This window comes from Phocoena sinus, chromosome 17 (assembly GCF_008692025.1).
Source record: "Phocoena sinus isolate mPhoSin1 chromosome 17, mPhoSin1.pri, whole genome shotgun sequence".
Classification (NCBI taxonomy): Eukaryota; Metazoa; Chordata; class Mammalia; order Artiodactyla; family Phocoenidae; genus Phocoena; species Phocoena sinus.
In genome coordinates this window covers 72,959,417-72,977,933 of record NC_045779.1, presented here as the reverse complement: position 1 = coordinate 72,977,933, position 18,517 = coordinate 72,959,417, and the positions used below count along the sequence as shown (strand labels likewise).

The following is an 18,517-nucleotide window of genomic DNA, read 5'->3' as shown; positions in this document are numbered from 1 at the left end:
CCTATGTGAGGGAGGCAACTGGAGATGCGAGAAGGCAGCGCTAAGAAGGAGAGAGAGCAGAGTGCGATGGCCTCAAGTCAAGGACCGCCTACAGGCACCAGAAGCTGGGAGGGTCACCACGACGATTCCTCCCTACAGCCTCCAGGGGGAGAGCGGTCAGTACCTTGATTTTAGCCTAGTAAAGCTGATTTCAGACATCTAGCCTCCAGAGCTATGACCAATTTCTATTGCTTAAAGCCACCAAATTTGTGGTAATTCATTGTAACAGCCACTGGAAACGAATATAGCAAATATGTAATTTCCTATGATTGCAAGTAAATTATTTAACAGGAGAAATGGAAATGATAGAGATTTACCGTTTACTGAACAGCTACATAAATTATTTCATTAAATCATCATCAGCAATCCTATTATTATTAGCCTGTTTTTTACAGAGAAAACCCACCTGGTACCATGCCCAGATCTGTGTTCCTTTTACATTGCAATGACACCTGTCTGCAACTGCTCTGACAGCGTGTCGATCGGCACTCAGCAGGGGGACTCGCTTTTTATTCCTCCAAAGGAACTTGGATAAATGGAAGAAACCTATTTTAAATTATTTCATGCAAAACTCTACCTGAAAAAATATATACAGTCACCAGTGAAAAAAAGTCTGTGTTACTAACTTCCACTGAGTTCTTCTGGGGGCAAAAATGCAAAAGTTAAAAATAATTTTCAAATAAGTTTGAGAGTCACGTCTCAATTTATAGTTTGCTTCAACTGACTTACGAATTCATTAACATATTTTTCATGATAAAAGCAGTCATGACTCCGAGACAGAAATAAAAATTCGGTGTGCCTGGACAAGCTCCGGAGTTTCAGATACCACAGAGCATTTACACGGCACAAAAGGACAACAAGCATCGGGACACTCACCCGGTACCTGACACTGCTCAACACTGGAGGTGCGGCAACGAACTAGCCTGGTACTGTCTGTGCTCACTGGGAAAACACAAGCTTCCACTATCTCCATTTGTGCATCAAAGCTACGACTTACATTCCAAGAATTAGGGGATTAATAACGCGAGGGTGATTAAATAAACTGATCTACAGTCATTAGCTAGTAAGTGGTACAGGTTATATTTAAGCCCAGGAATACCTCGGCCCACAGTGAATCCTCTTAATACGACACCATATATTGCCTGAATGTATTCCTATAGGCTTTGTACCAATACACTGGTAAAGTCGCCTGCCCGTTAAAAAAGGAAACATTAAAACTGTTGCCATGGTACCCTATTCTAACAACAAAAAGGTGAGTCAATTAATCACACCTACCTGGTTATTGCTGGGGTTGGTACACCTCTTGTACGCAAGGTAGGTTTCCCTCGAACAACTGGCACATCTGTGTTTTCTGAACCACCATTCAAATATGTCAATTCCTGGAGCTGTGCTTGCCTGATTTCATCATTATAGTCCTACACAAAAGACAGAAGATAACAAAGAATTCAGGACCAGAAGAAAATAATTTTTAATAGGAAAAAAAAAAGGTAAGGAAAATAGTTAAATTCCTAAAAGAAGACTTGAGTTTGTTGAAATGAAAATTTACCAATAAATTGTTGTAAAAAGAAAAAAAACAAACAGTATTCTCCCCCTAAACTAGAATTTTCTACAGTCAGCCATATCTCCTTCTGCTGTGCATACTTTCCAAGTGAAATATTTATAATAAAATTAAAATGGCACGTAACTGATATATGGGCATTATTATTTACAACTCAATCAACTAGTAGTTACGGAGAGCCTAGTTTAGCCAGAACTATCTAAAGAAAGAAGAACAAAGTTGGAAGACTGGTATGAACTCATTTCAAAACTTACTATAAAGCTATAGTAATGGAGAATGTATGGTACTGCCTTAAAAGATAGACATAGAGATCAATGAAATAGAATTGAGAGCCCAGTTATCCATTATAGTCAATTGATTTTCAAATAGTCTCTAACAAATGGTGCTGTAACAAATAAATATCCCCATCAAAAAAATAAGATGGGCCCTTTACTTTCTGCCATACACAAAAATTATATCAAAATGGATCAGAGACCTAAATGTAAGAGCTAAAACTGTAAAACTCTTGAAAGAAAACGTGAAAGTAAATCTTCATGATCCTATAGTACATAATGATTTCTTAGCTAAGATACCAAAAGCACAAATGAAAAAACAGTCAAATTGGACCAAGTTAAAGTTTAAAACTATTGTGCCACAAAAATACCATCAAAAAAGTGAAAATACAGCCCACAAAATAGAAGAAAATATTTTGAAATCCTATTACCTGATAAGCAACTTGTATTCATAATACACGAAGAACTCTCACAGCTCAATAATAAAAGGACACACAACCTAATTTTGAAAGGATAAAGGATTTGAATAGGCATTTCTCTCTAAGAAAAACAGAAAGTAAGCCCAAGAAAAGAAGCTCGACATTATTAATTATTATGGAAATGCAAACAAAAGCCACGATGAAATACCACGAACATACTCCCTAGCATAGCAGTAATCAAAGAGATAAGCAATATCAAGTGTTGGTAAGATTGCAGAGATACTGAAACCCTTACAACTTTCTGGTGGCAGTGTAAAATGGTCCAGCCACTTCGGAAAACCACGTAGTAGCTCCTCAAAAATGCTGAACAAAGAGCATTTGCCATATGACCTGGCAAATCCATTCCTAGGTAATACCCAAGAAAATGAAAACATATATTCATGCAAAAATGTGTGCATGAATGTTCACAGCGGCATTATTCATAATAGCCCCAAAGTAGAAACAACCCCAAAGTCCTCAACTGATGAGTGGACATATAAAATGTGGTGTATTGTAAAATGGAACATTATGCAGCAATAAAAAGCAACTTGAATGAACCTTGATAACAGTATGTTAAGTGAAAGAAGTCAGGGCAAAAGACTACACATACTGTACGTGTTTTATATGAAATGTCAAAAAAACCCAGGGAAATCTAGAGAGAGAAATTAGTGGCGATGTAAGACAGAGGAGCGTGAGAAGGTAGGCGAGCCAAGTGGGAGGGACTGCTAATGGCTATGGAGTTCCTTTGGGGGATGATAAAAATCTAAACCAGTTGGTAGTCATGGTTACAAAACTGTGACTATACAATAATCCAGTGAACTGTATACCTTATGGGTAAACTGTATGGTATCTGAATTACATCTCCATAAAAGCTGTGTAAAAAGAACAAAAACTAATTAGTGGTTGCCGAAGGTGGGAGAAGAATGGGGAGTGACGGCTGTTGGTTACAAGGTTCATTTTGGGAGGTAATACAAATGGCCCAGCTGAGATTAGGGGGACAGCTGCAGAACTCTGCGGATATACTAAAAGGCACTGAACTGTATACTTTATATGAGTGAATTTTATGCCGTGTGATTTATATCTCAATAAAGATATTAAAAGGAAAAAACAACACACTGGAGGCAGAAACACCAGACGGAAGCACTTAAGTAATCCCAGTACGTGGTAAAGATGGCTTGGAGTAGGGAAGTGGCAGGAAGGATGGTGACAGGTAGATATGGAGTTATTTATAATGCCTAATTTTATTAGAAATGGTAAAATATTGGATATGGGGGTATATGAGCAAAGTCAAGAAGTTTGACTGGTTTCTGGAAGATAAGGAGAGTAACAAAGTGACATCATGATTTAATCAACTTTGTACAGGTCGAGTCTGCAATGGTCTATAGCACACAAAAATTGAGCTGTTCGGGAGGGAGTTCGGGGAAAAGCCTGCACCTGCCGAAGAGGCAAGAGACTTTTTCTTCCCTCTTTGTTTCCTGGTGCGCGAGGAGAGAGGTTTAAGAGCGCTGCTTAAAGGATCTCCAGAGAAGGGCGCGAGCCGCGGCTAAAAGCGCGAACCCCAGAGACGGGCGCGAGCCCCCGAGACGGGCGCGAGCCGCGGCTGAAAGCGCAAACCCCAGAGACGGGCGCGAGCCGCGGCTAAAACCGCGGACCCCAGAGACGGGCGGGAGACGCTAAGGCTGCTGCTGCCGCCACCAAGGGCCTGTGTGCGAGCACAGGTCACTCTCCACACCCCTCTTCCGCGGAGCCTGTGCAGCCCGCCACTGCCAGGGTCCCGGGATCCAGGGACAACTTCCCCGGGAGTACGCACGGCGGGTCTCAGGCTGGTGCAACATCACGCCGGCCTCTGCCGCAACGTCACGCTGCCTCTGCAGCTGCAGGCCCGCCCCGCACGTAGTGCCCCTCCTACCCCCATCCCCTAACCCCCGGCCTGAGTGAGCCGGAGGCCCCGAATCAGCGGCTCCTTTAACCCCGTCCTGTCTGAGCGAAAAAACAGACGCCCTCCAGCGACCTACACGCAGAGGCAGGGCCAAATCCAAAGCTGAGCTCCTGTGAGCTGTGAGAACAAAGAAGAGAAAGGGAAATCTCTCCCAGCAGCCACAGAAGCCGCGGATTAAAGCTCCACAATCAACTTGGTATACCCTGCATCTGTGGAATACCTGAATAGACAAGGAATGATCCCAAATTGAAGAGGTGGAATTTAGGAGCGAGATCTATGATTTTTTTCCCTTTTCCTCTTTTTGTGAATGTGTACGTGTATGCTTCTGTGTGAGATCCTGTCTGTATACTCTTGCTTCCACCATTTGTCCTAGGGCTCTATCCGTCCATGACTTTTTTTTAAAAATTCTTTTTCTTAATAATTAAGTTTAATTGTGATAACTTTATTATACTTTACCTTCGTTCTTTCTTTCTTTCCTTCCTTCCTTCCCTCCTTTAGACAACGAATCACCCCAAATTGAGGAGGTGGTCTCAGGGAGCAGGATTTATGATTTTTCCCCCTTTACCTCTTTTTGTGAAGGTGTATGTGTATGCTTCTGTGTAAGATTTTCTCTGTATAGCTTTGCTTTCAACATTTGTCCTAAGGTTCTATCCGTCCCTTTTTTTTTTTTCTAAATATTTTTTAATTCAATAACTATATTATACTTTATTTTATTTTTACTGTATCATCTTTCTTTCTGTCTTTTTTCCTTCTTTCCCTCCTTCCTTCCTTCCTCCCTCCCTCCCTCCCTCCCTCCTTTCTTTCCTTCTTTGCTTCTTTCTTCCTTCCTTCCTTTCCTCCTTTCCTTCTTTCTTTACTCATACTTCTACTAATTCTCCCTACTTTTTCTCCCTTTTATTCTGAGCTGTGTGGGTGAAAGGCTCTTGGTGCTCCAGCCAGGAGTCAGGGCTCTGCCTCTGAGGTAGGAGAGCCAACTACAGGACACTGGTCAACAAGAGACCTCCCAGCTCCACATAATATTAAACGGTGGAAATATCCCAGAGACCTCCATCTTAACACCAGCACCCAGCTTCACTCAACGACCAGCAAGCCACAGTGCTGGACAACCTATGCCAAACAACTAGCAAAACAGGAACACAACCCCACCCATTAGCAGAGAGGCTGCCTAAAATCATAATAAGGCCACAGACACCCCAAAACACACCACCAGACGTGAACCTGCCCACTAGAGAGACAAGATCCAGCCTCATCCAGCACAACACAGGCACTAGTCCCCTCCACCAGGAAGCCTACACAACCCACTGAAACAACCTTAGCCACTGGAGACAGACATCAAAAACAACGGGAACTACGAAAGTGCAGCCTGCAAAAAGGAGACCCCAAACACAGTAAGATAAGCAAAATGAGAAGACAGAAAAACACACAGCAGATGAAGGAGCAAGATAAAAACCCACCAGACCTAACAAATGAAGAGGAAATAGGCAATCTACCTGAAAAAGAATTCAGAATAATGATAGTAAGGATGATCCGAAATCTTGGAAGTAGAATGGACAAAATGCAAGAAACAGTTAACAAGGACCTACAAGAACTAAAGATGAAACAAGCAACGATGAACAATGCAATAAATGAAATTAAAATCACTCTAGATAGGATCAATAGCAGAATAACTGAGGCAGAAGAACGGATAAGTGACCTGGAAGATAAAGCAGTGGAAATAACTACTGCAGAGCAGAATAAAGAAAAAAGAATGAAAAGAACTGAGGACAGTCTCAGAGACCTCTGGGACAACATGAAACGCACCAACATTCGAATTATAGGGGTTCCAGAAGAAGAAGAAAGAAAGAAAGGGACTGAGAAAATATTTGAAGAGATTATAGTTGAAAACTTCCCTAATATGGGAAAGGAAATAGTTAATCAAGTCCAGGAAGCACAGAGGGTCCCATACAGGATAAATACAAGGAGAAACACGCCAAGACACATATTAATCAAACTGTCAAAAATTAAATACAAAGAAAGCATATTAAAAGCAGCAAGGGAAAAACAACAAATAACACACAAGGGAATCCCCATAAGGTTAACAGCTGATCTCTCAGCAGAAACCCTACAAGCCAGAAGGGAGTGGCAGGACATACTGAAAGTGATGAAGGAGAATAGCCTGCAACCAAGACTACTCTACCCAGCAAGGATCTCATTCACATTTGATGGAGAAATTAAAACCTTTACAGACAAGCAAAAGCTGAGAGAGTTCAGCACCACCAAACCAGCTTTACAACAAATGCTAAAGGAACTTCTCTAGACACGAAACACAAGAGAAGGAAATGACCTATAGTAGCGAACCCAAAACAATATATAAAATGGAAATAGGAACATACATATCGATAATTACCTTAAATGTAAATGGACTAAATGCTCCCACCAAAAGGCACAGATTGGCTGAATGGATACAAAAACAAGACCCTTATATATGCTGTCTACAAGAGACCCACTTCAGAACTAGAGACACATACAGACTGAAAGGAAGGGGATGGAAAAAGATATTCCATGCAAATGGAAACCAAAAGAAAGCTGGAGTAGCAATTCTCATATCAGACAAAATAGACTTTAAAATAAGGACTATTAAAAGGGACAAAGAAGGACACTACATAATGATCAAGGGATCGATCCAAGAAGAAGATATAACAATTGTAAATATTTATGCACCCAACATAGGAGCACCTCAATACATAAGGCAAATACTAACAACCATAAAAGGGGAGATCAACAGTAACACATTCATAGTAGGGGACTTTAACACCCCACTTTCACCCATGGACAGATCATCCAAAATGAAAATAAATAAGGAAACACAAGCTTTAAATGATACATTAAACAAGATGGACTTAATTGATATTTATAGGACACTCCATCCAAAAACAACAGAATACACATTTTTCTCAAGTGCTCATGGAACATTCTCCAGGATAGATCATATCTTGGGTCACAAATCAAGCCTTGGTAAATTTAAGAAAACTGAAATTGTATCAAGTATCTTTTCCGACCACAACGCCATGAGACTAGATATCAATTACAGGAAAAGATCTTTAAAAAATACAAACACATGGAGGCTAAACAATACACTACTTAATAATGAAGTGATCACTGAAGAAATCAAAGGGGAAATCAAAAAATACCTAGAAACAAATGACAATGGAGACACAACGACCCAAAACCTATGGGATGCAGCAAAAGCAGTTCTAAGGGGGAAGTTTATAGCAATACAAGCCCACCTTAAGAAGCAGGAAACATCTCGAATGAACAACCTAACCTTGCACCTCAAGCAATTAGAGAAAGAAGAACAAAAAAACCCCAAAGCTAGCAGAAGGAAAGAAATCATAAAAATCAGATCAGAAATAAATGAAAAAGAAATGAAGGAAACAATAGCAAAGATCAATAAAACTAAAAGCTGGTTCTTTGAGAAGATAAACAAAATAGATAAACCACTAGCCAGACTCATCAAGAAAAAAAGGGAGAAGACTCAAATCAATAGAATTAGAAATGAAAAAGGAGAAGTAACAACTGACACTGCAGAAATAAAAAAAATCATGAGAGATTACTACAAGCAACTCTATGCCAATAAAATGGACAATCTGGAAGAAATGGACAAATTCTTAGAAATGCACAGCCTGCCAAGACTGAATCAGGAAGAAATAGAAAATATGAACAGACCAATCACAAGCACTGAAATTGAAACTGTGATTAAAAACCTTCCAACAAACAAAAGCCCAGGACCAGATGGCTTCACAGGTGAATTCTATCAAACGTTTAGAGAAGAGCTAACACCTATCCTTCTCAAACTCTTCCAAAATATAGCAGAGGGAGGAACACTCCCAAATTCCTTATACGAGGCCACCATCACCTTGATACCAAAACCAGACAAGGATGTCACAAAGAAAGAAAACGACAGGCCAATATCACTGATGAACATAGACGCAAAAATCCTCAACAAAATACTAGCAAACAGAATCCAACAGCACATTAAAAGGATCATACACCATGATCAAGTGGGGTTTATTCCAGGAATGCAAGGATTCTTCAATATACGCAAATCTATCAATGTGATAAACCATATTAACAAATTGAAGGAGAAAAACCATATGATCATCTCAATAGATGCAGAGAAAGCTTTCGACAAAATTCAACACCCATTTATGATAAAAACCCTCCAGAAAGTAGGCATAGAGGGAACTTTCCTAAACATAATAAAAGCCATATATGACAAGCCCACAGCAAACATCATCCTCAATGGTGAAAAACTGAAAGCATTTCCACTAAGATCAGGAACAAGACAAGGTTGCCCACTCTCACCACTCTTATTCAACATAGTTTTGGAAGTTTTAGCCACAGCAATCAGAGAAGAAAAGGAAATAAAAGGAATCCAAATCGGAAAAGAAGAAGTAAAGCTGTCACTGTTTGCAGATGACATGATACTATCCATAGAGAATCCTAAAGATGGTACCAGAAAACTACTAGAGCTAATCAATGAATTTGGTAAAGTAGCAGGATACAAAATTAATGCACAGAAATCTCTGGCATTCCTATATACTAATGATGAAAAATCTGAAAGTGAAATCAAGAAAACACTCCCATTTACCATTGCAACAAAAAGAATAAAATATCTAGGAATAAACCTACCTAAGGATATGAAAGACCTGTATGCAGAAAATTATAAGACACTGATGAAAGAAATTAAAGATGATACAAATAGATGGAGAGATATACCATGTTCTTGGATGGGAAGAATCAACATTGTGAAAATGACTCTACTACCCAAAGCAATCTACAGATTCAATGCAATCCCTATCAAACTACCACTGGCATTTTTCACAGAACTAGAACAAAAAATTTCGCAATTTGTATGGAAACACAAAAGACCCCGAATAGCCAAAGCAATCTTGAGAACGAAAAAAGGAGCTGGAGGAATAAGGCTCCCTGACTTCAGACTATATTACAAAGCAACAGTAATCAAGACAGTATGGTACTGGCACAAAAACAGAAAGATAGATCAGTGGAACAGGATAGAAAGCCCAGAGATAAACCCACGCACATATGGACACCTTATCTTTGATAAAGGAGGCAGGAATGTACAGTGGAGAAAGGACAGCCTCTTCAATAAATGGTGCTGGGAAAACTGGACAGGTACATGTAAAAGTATGAGATTAGATCACTCCCTAACACCATACACAAAAATAAGCTCAAAATGGATTAAAGACCTAAATGTAAGGCCAGAAACTATCAAACTCTTAGAAGAAAACATAGGAAGAACACTCTATGACATAAATCACAGCAAGATCCTTTCTGACCCACCTCCTAGAGTAATGGAAATAAAAACAAAAATAAACAAATGGGACCTAATGAAACTTCAAAGCTTTTGCACAGCAAAGGAAACCATAACCAAGACCAAAAGACAACCCTCAGAATGGGAGAAAACATTTGCAAATGAAGCAACTGACAAAGGATTAATCTCCAAAATTTACAAGCAGCTCATGCAGCTCAATAACAAAAAAACAAACAACCCCATCCAAAAATGGGCAGAAGACCTAAATAGACATTTCTCCAAAGAAGATATACAGAACGCCAACAAACACATGAAAGAATGCTCAACATCATTAATCATTAGAGAAATGCAAATCAAAACTACAATGAGATATCATCTCACACCAGTCAGAATGGCCATCACCAAAAAATCTAGAAACAATAAATGCTGGAGAGGGTGTGGAGAAAAGGGGACACTCTTGCACTGCTGGTGGGAATGTGAATTGGTTCAGCCACTGTGGAGAACAGTATGGAGGTTCCTTAAAAAACTACAAATAGAATTACCATATGACCCAGCAATCCCACTACTTGGCATATACCCTGAGAAAACCAAAATTCAAAAAGAGTCATGTACCAAAATGTTCATTGCAGCTCTATTTACAATAGCCAGGACATGGAAACAACCTAAGCGCCCATCATCGGATGAATGGATAAAGAAGATGTGGCACATATACACAATGGAATATTACTCAGCCTTAAAAAGAAATGAAATTGAGCTATTTGTAATGAGATGGATAGACCTAGAGTCTGTCATACAGAGTGAAGTAAGTCAGAAAGAAAAAGACAAATACCGTATGCTAACACATATATATGGAATTTAAGGGAAAAAAATGTCATGAAGAACCTAGGGGTAAGATAGGAATAAAGACGCAGACCTACTGGAGAACGGACTTGAGGGTATGGGGAGGGGGAGGGGTGAGTTTTGACAGGGCGAGAGAGAGTCATGGACATATACACACTAACAAACGTAGTAAGGTAGATAGCTGGGGGGAAGCAGCCGCAAGGCACAGGGATATTAGCTCGGTGCTTTGGAACAGCCTGGAAGGGTGGGATGGGGAGAGTGGGAGGGAGGGAGACGCAAGAGGGAAGACATATGGGAACATATGTATATGTATAGCTGATTCACTTTGTTATAAAGCAGAAACTAACACACCATTGTAAAGCAATTATACCCCAATAAAGATGTTAAAAAAAAAAAAAAAAAAAAAACTAAGGAACTCTGAATAAAATATGGAATTTAGTTAAAATAATGTAAAAATATTGGTGCATTAATTGTAACAAATTCACCATACTGATACAAGTTGTGAGTAATAGGGGAAACGAGGTATGAGTAGATGAGAAGTCTGCATTCTCTTTGCAAATTTTCTGTTAATCTAAAACTACTCTAAAATTAAAAGTTAATTAAAAAAAAAAAAAAAAATTGAGCTGTTGTAGAGCAATCAGACACAGGAACTAGAAATTCAGAAGTTAAAGATATGGATACAGAAGTGGGAAGGAAGGCCCCACACATTACAGAGAAGGGTGTGTCATCACAGCTGGCCCTTGGCAGGCTCCTGGCAGATAACCTCTGAATCTGTGGTGGGTTCTGCCTACTAACAGTATGCTCCTTACCATTTTACTAAAAACGTGTGATTAATAAGTTATTTTTAAAGCACATTCTAAATAAAATGTGCTACCTAAATGCTGAATATTGGCCCTGTTGAAAAGTGTTAGGAGGCAGGACATAAAATTGTATGTGGTTAAAAATTGATTCATGGGAAAAGAAGATAACTGAGGCCCTATTCAAAAATACAGTTAAAAATTTAAAAAGAAAAGCATTGCTCTAAGTAAAGTTAGGTGATTTACAATGGTGCCACGAAAACTAGAATTAAAGCCTATTTTAAACATCATCTGTGTAAGAGTACATTACAGCAGATAGTGTAGTTAGGAGGGGAAAAAAAACCCCAAAAAGCAAAAAAACGGAATCTGAGTCAATCGCATCTGAGGTTAAGCCTGCATCTACCCAATCGGGCTGACCAGCTATGTGATTTTAGACAACTTCTTTAAATGTGAGGTAACTGTTTCTTCTGATGTCAGATAGACACTATTGACATGCACACTGTAGTTACAATTTTATTGGTCTTTGAAATAATGTTTTTAGATCAGCAGGGAAACCAAATCACATATGGTAGCTTATAGATTAAATTATTTTTACAATTTTACATTTTAAACTAGTCACTAGTAAATTATCACTTCAACTCCCCACCTGAAAAGTGAATCTATTATAACATTAACACCAACACTGTCACCAATTGTGAAGAGTAGAAAATTGATTAGAATTCTAATTAAATGTGTGTAAATGGGATTTCTCTAGCCAGTAAGTTTAGGATCTATCTAAATGTGTTAGCCTGGAGAATAGGAAAAAAGTCTTAAAATAAAATCATTAAAAGTAATTTATTAAAAATTCAGTGGGTTCTCTAACTAGCCAGAAATGTACTCTTCAGACATATTTGCCCAAATATGCTAATATTTATGTCCAAGGTTAATCCTGGGATCACTGTTTGAATTATAATCTATAAGAAGTAAGTGTCCATTATTTGAAGACTAATTAAATAAATTCTGGAACACGCATATAATGAAATATTATGCAGACACGAAAAAGGATGAAGTGAAACTTTACATATGCTCGTACGGATAGAGATCCAAAACAACCTAAGTTTAAAAAAAAAAAAAAAAAATGAAAGGTTATGAGAGAGCACAGGACTTTCAGGATAACTAAGCAAGGAGCTCAGCAAAGCCTTTCCATAAAAAGCAACAATAAAAGCTGACCAAACAGTTAAAAACGACCGCTTCAGGACTCTGGAAAGGAGAGTGGGAGTCTGTGGCAATCTTGTGCTCCCACCCCTCCTCCCCAGCCCAGATGACGCAGAAGTTCCACTAGGATGGGGAAAGCCGTGAAAACCAGTGACGGATGTTCACCTGATTCTGAAGAAAGTGTGAAATGACTCCATGCCCGGCAGCGCTGTCAACATCAGTAGCAATTCTGATAGCAAATGAATAGAGAAGGTCAGTCAATCAGCAAGCCGAATAATCACGTTCTGGGTGGGGCAAGCAACAAACAGACTGGCCAATTAGCCAGAAATTTAACAGCCAGGGAGAGGCTCGATAAGCTCTCTGCACGTCTCCGGCTGAATGGAGGGCTACGCACACGCACAGCAGAGAACGGGAGAAAGCTAAAGTGCCCCGCACCTCCTCGCCTGACAGTGCGTCTGTGTATGTACAAAGGAGACACAAGGATTCCTGGCAGAAAGGAGAAGCCAGGGCAGACTGGAAAACTGAGTAGCCTTTGGATGTGCTCCCCAGTGCACACCCAGTTCCATCAGCAGACGGGGGAACCTTACTGACACAGGTGTTTGAGCACATCCTCTGACCAATCACTGGCTGATCTCTCAGCAATGCTGACCCAGAGAAAAATCCTAGCAGGCCAGGCTTCAAAATAAAAGTGAGAAGGAAAACAATTAACAAAACTTTAAACCATGAAGGAGACAGACTTTGCAGATTTAGTCCAACTAAATTATTAAAGAAAAAAAAAAAACCTGCAACAATAACCCTCTGGGAATAAAGTGAATCAGAATCCGATTTACTACAATACATTACTTAAGATGTGGTGTTCTCAACAAAAACCTAAGAGACGTGAAGAAACAGGAAAACGTCACCTATACCCAGGGCAGGAAGAAACTGCCTAGGAGAGGGCCCAAATCTGGACCAGCAAAAAAAAAGAGGTTAAAAAAATCCACAATAACTACAATGTAAAGTTAATCAGAGGAGCTCAACAGCAGATTTAAGATGGCAGAAGAATGAATCAGTGAACTTGAAGTTAATTAAAAGTATTCAGTCTGAAAAACACAGAGAAAAATGGATGAAGAAAAATGAGTCTCAGAGATCCGTGGGGCACCATCAAATGTACCGACATACATATAATGGGAATCCAGGGGTTGGGGGTGGTGGAGGAGGAAGAGAAAGGCAGAGAAATTTTAAAGAAACAATGGTTGAAAACTACCCACACATTTGAAGAAAAACACAAACCCACATATTTGCTTGAGATAAACATGTACACCACAGTCAAATAGTGGAAAATCAAAGATAAAAAGAAGGTCTGAGCAACAGCAAGAGAAAAACATCCGATTACACACAAAACCACAAAACAATTAATGACTCTTCACATCAAAAATAGTAGAGGCCAGAAAACAGAAGAATGGCCTCCTACCACATAAAAGAAAAAAACCATCGACCAAGAATTATACACAGGTATACTTTGGAGGTATTGCAGATTTGGTTCCAGACCACCGCAATAAGGCAAATATTGAAAGAAAGCCAGTTATACGAATTTTTTAGTTTCCCAGTGCATATAAAAGTTATGGTTAACACTACACTGTAGTCTATTAGTGTGCAATACCATTACGTCTTAAAAAAAAAAAAGTACTTACCTTAATTAAAAAATACTGCTAAAAGATCTAACCATTATTTGAGCCTTCAGTTGAGTCACTGTAGTAACATCAAAGATCACTGATCACAGATCACCATAACAGATATAAAATTAGTAAAAACATTTGAGATACTGTGAGAATTACCAAAACGTGGCACAGAGACATGACGTGAACAAATGCTATTGGAAAAATGATGCCAACAGACTTGCCTGACACAGGGTTGCCACAAACCTTCAATTTGTTAAAAAAAACAACAACAAAACAAACACAGTATCTCTGATGCACAATAAAGTGAAGCGCAATAAAAAGAGGTACGTTTGTAAACTAAGCTTCAGGATACAGGTGGAATAAAGACACGCCGAGAAAAAAACTGTTTTTGCTAGCAGACCTATGTTACAAAAAAGACTAAAGGAAGTCCTTCAGGCTGAAAACAAGTAACACCATATGTCAACTCTATCCGCATAAAGAAACAAAGAGCACCAGAAATGCCAGATGTGTGATTTAATAGAAACGTCTATAAAAATACTGTACTACAAGCCAATATCCCTCATGATTATAGATGTAATAATCATTAAACTATTAGGGTTTTTTATATGTTTCCAGCAACATATAAAAGGGATTACATATCACGACCAAGTAGAGTTTCACCTGGGACTGCAAAGCTGGCCTGACATCTGAAATCACAAATGCAATACGCCGTTATTAACAGAATGAAGAAGAAAAGCCACGTGAGGGGCTCAATGGACCGAAGAGCAGTTAGCACAGCCCAACACCCATTTGTGACTAAAACAAACCAACAAAACCAAACCTCTTACCACCAGGCACAGAAGAGAACTTCTTCAACATGATAAAGGGCAGCAAAAGAAACCCCACAGTTAACATCACACTTCACGGTAAAAGACTGAAAACTAGGAAAGGGTGTCTATCCTCACTGCTACTCAACAATGCACTGAAAGTTCTAGTCAGTGTAATAAGGAAGAAAATAAAATTAAATAAAAAATTAAAGGCATCAGATATGAAAGGAAGAAGTAAAGCTTTCTTTATTCACAGATCACATGATTCTGTATGTAGAAAATCCTGATAATCCCATTAAACACACACACACTGAAACTAATAAACACATTCAGCAAAGTCACAAGGTACAAACAAGATCAACTGCATTTCTATACACAAGTAACCACCTGAAAATGAAATTTTAAAAAATCAATTCCGTTCACAATAACATCAAAAAGTATATAATACTTAGAAATAAATTTAACAAAAGAAATGCAAGCCCGGTATCCTGAGAACTATAAAACACTGCTGAGAAAAAATTTTAATATCTCTTTAAAAAATGGAGAGACATTTCGTGTTCATGGACAAGAAGGTGCAATATTGTTAGGACGGAAAATTACCCCCAAACTGACTTATAAGTTCAATGCACTATCAAAAGCCTAGCAAGGTTTTTTTTTTTTTTTTTTGGTAGAAATTGACAAGCTGAATGTAAAATATACATAAAAATGTGAAGGAGCCAGAATAGCCAAAACAATTTTGAAAAAGAAGAACAAAGTTGCAGAACTTACACAACCTGGATTTCAAAATTTGCTATAAGGCTTAAGTAATTAAGAGTATGGTACTGGCATAAGGACAGGTATATAAATCAATGGAACAGAACTGAGAATTCTGAAATAAATTCATACATTTATATTCGGTTAATCTTCAACAATAGTGCCAAGGCAATTCCATAGGGACAGAATTGTCTTTAACATATGGTGCTGGGACAACTGGATATCCACATAGAAAAAGATATATTTAGATCCTAATCTAACACCATACACAAAAAGTAACTTCAAGTGGATCACAGAGTTCAATGCAAGAGCTAATACCATAAAACATTAAGAAGAAAACACAGCAGAAATTCTTTGCGACCTTGGGTCAGGCAAAGAGTTTTCTGGCCAGCTCAGATTCAAGGTGAAAGAAGTTGGAGCCTACCTCTTGGTGGAAGAGTGAGAAGTGATGGGGTGGGAGGACGGCTGCTGCTACCTTTGGAGAACAGAGTCTGTCCGACTTGGCTAAGCTGGCACTCCCTCGTCCTCAATGAATGACCACAAGGACATTAAATCTCTCCTTGGTCTTGTCAGAGTTACAATTTTAAAGTCATTTATATAAATATCTGATTCTTACCTGTCTCTCCCATTATATAAACTCCATAAGGGCAGGGGCCATGTCTTTTATTAGTCCACATGTGTCTATCAAATAGAGAGCACTCAAAAGCTCTGTTTTTAAACTAAATTAATAATAGGATCATCACACTGGCTTGAGGGAACTACTGAAAACTCTGTTAAGCTCCCAAGTTAAAACACTTAATACGGTCTTATGCCCTGGCTTTTCCAAGACAATCGTGATTTAAAACGTCCTTTCCCTATAAATGTGAGTCTTCCTCACAGATAACATAATCATGACACATGCTACAGTAGGTAAGTCAATCTGCTACACCACTGGGAATCGCTGAACACAGTCTTATCCCAGACAGCTGTTTGGCAGATGTGACAGTTTCTCTAAAATAAACTGTCTGAAGAACCAATGTGTTCAAGTTTTTGTTTTTTAAATCTAGAACATGCAAATTATACAAAAGACCGAAATTAACTTTTGTAATGGAAATAGGGACAAATTCTCTTCAAATTATCACATTCTCGGCAATGTCATCGTGACTGAAAAGGATTAAAAAAGACCATCAACTGTTAACAAAAACATAAACACCCACACAGTGCCTTCCTCTCTGTGCCCGCGCTCCGACACCATCAAGCACTCCCTCACGCTGCACAGAAACCACGTGCTTCCACTCCCCTAAACCTCAAAAGCCTCCTGTGGGGCTGCGCTTACTCACGCGACACACCAACACTGAGCACAGCGCTCGGCACGTGGACCGCACCAACGAGCTCACACTCGAGAGCAACGAATTTGTGAAGTGACTGAGTGTCACAGCAAGGCTCAGGGCCTGAGACCCCAAAGGCACACCAGTGACTGTGCTCTTCAACTTTCTTGCAGTATTACCCAATCTCTTTACAAATCCCTGGCCTCACAGGTAAAGAGGGAATGATGCCAAGTAATTCACAGGGACACTGTAACAGGCAAAGCGCTATGCAAATAACAATTACTGATAAGAACTGCCAAGGATTAAAACAAAGGGAGGACTTTAAAGTACAAATTAACTATCAAGAAAAACTGTACTGACCGGAATGAGGAACTTTTTGATTTCCTCCAGAGCATGTCCCATGCGGGCATAGGCTTCTGCTGGCGGGGCAAACACTTCAATCAGAACATGGAGATCATCATTGAGGTGGAAGTACTTCGCTTCTCCACTTTTCCTCAACTCTTCTTCCTGAAAAAAGAAAAATCATGTTTAAAAGGGTGTCACTGTAAGAAGAGAAAAAGAAAAGGAAAACTACCCGAGCTTATCTGGCATGTGGTTATCACAAGAGGTTCACCCAACAGCAAACACCACCTAAAGGGAGAAAGTTTAAAACGTAAATCTGATCTTGCTGTCCCCAGGCCTTTATGGAGACCCCAAAGGCTTCCTGCTGCTGTGGGAGGGGTCTCAAGTCCTGCCTCCGGCCCAGGAGTCCTCCGGCCATCTCCCCAAGGCCACGCGCTCTGCACGCTTCGTATTCCTCAGACTGGCCAAGCAACCAAGCTCACTTCTGCACTGGCTACCCTGTGGGCCCCTGAGCTGTCACAAAGCATTTACCACTATCTAAAATGCCTTACTTTTTGCTCGTCTATTTTCTAATTTTTCTCACTTAAGGTGATCACCATGGAGCAGAACCCATGATTGTCTTGTTTGGGGCTGCATGCTCCTTGTCTAGAAAAGTGCTTGGTAGGTAGTAGATGCTCAACAAATATTTCTGAATGAATAGGTAAATATTATTTATTCATTTCTATGTTCATTTGCTCATTCATACAAAAAACCATTTCTACATGCCAGGCACTATGCTCTATCTGAGAATAAAACAATGAATAAAATAAATGAAAGATTTTGTTATAGGATTTTATATGATTATGAGAAACATTTAAAAAATTTTGGTGGATATAATGAAATTCAGGGGGGGAAAAAACCCCAGGTCATTAAGGGACCACTAACTTTGCTCCATTATCTTTTTCTAACAAGCCTTTGTTAGAGTAGCAATTGCAGAATCGGGTTCTTTTAACAGTCTTTGTTCTCAACATTAAAATCAGACACAGACATTAAGATTAGTAGGAACCTACACTTAGAGTGATTTCTAAACAGCAGGAAACCTTCCTAGCCTCTCCAAAAAACCCACCCCGTAAGAGAGAGAACCCAGGAATTCCTGGCAACAGCACCTGTTGATTCCAAAATTAGCCAAGAGGATGAGGAGGCACACAGGCCCTTGACTTCACCCCTTAAGGCTTCAACTTTTGTCACTTAACTAATC

At 39.3% G+C, this 18,517-nt stretch overlaps 1 protein-coding gene across 4 annotated transcripts in view; it reads right to left on the bottom strand.

The window, feature by feature from the left end:
- Positions 1-18,517, bottom strand: part of KHDRBS3 (KH RNA binding domain containing, signal transduction associated 3) — a 171,779-nt gene that overhangs the window by 74,841 nt on the left and 78,421 nt on the right. For all 4 annotated transcript variants that reach the window (XR_004346512.1, XM_032610280.1, XM_032610283.1 and 1 more), the window contains 2 exons: positions 17,299-17,445; positions 1,315-1,454 (listed from right to left, as the gene is read on the bottom strand). Coding sequence is in view for 3 of the 4 variants with exons in the window: in XM_032610280.1 (XP_032466171.1) it covers positions 1,315-1,454; positions 17,299-17,445 (287 nt within the window). In the remaining variant the exon portion in view is untranslated. The remainder of the gene's footprint in view (positions 1-1,314; positions 1,455-17,298; positions 17,446-18,517) is intronic.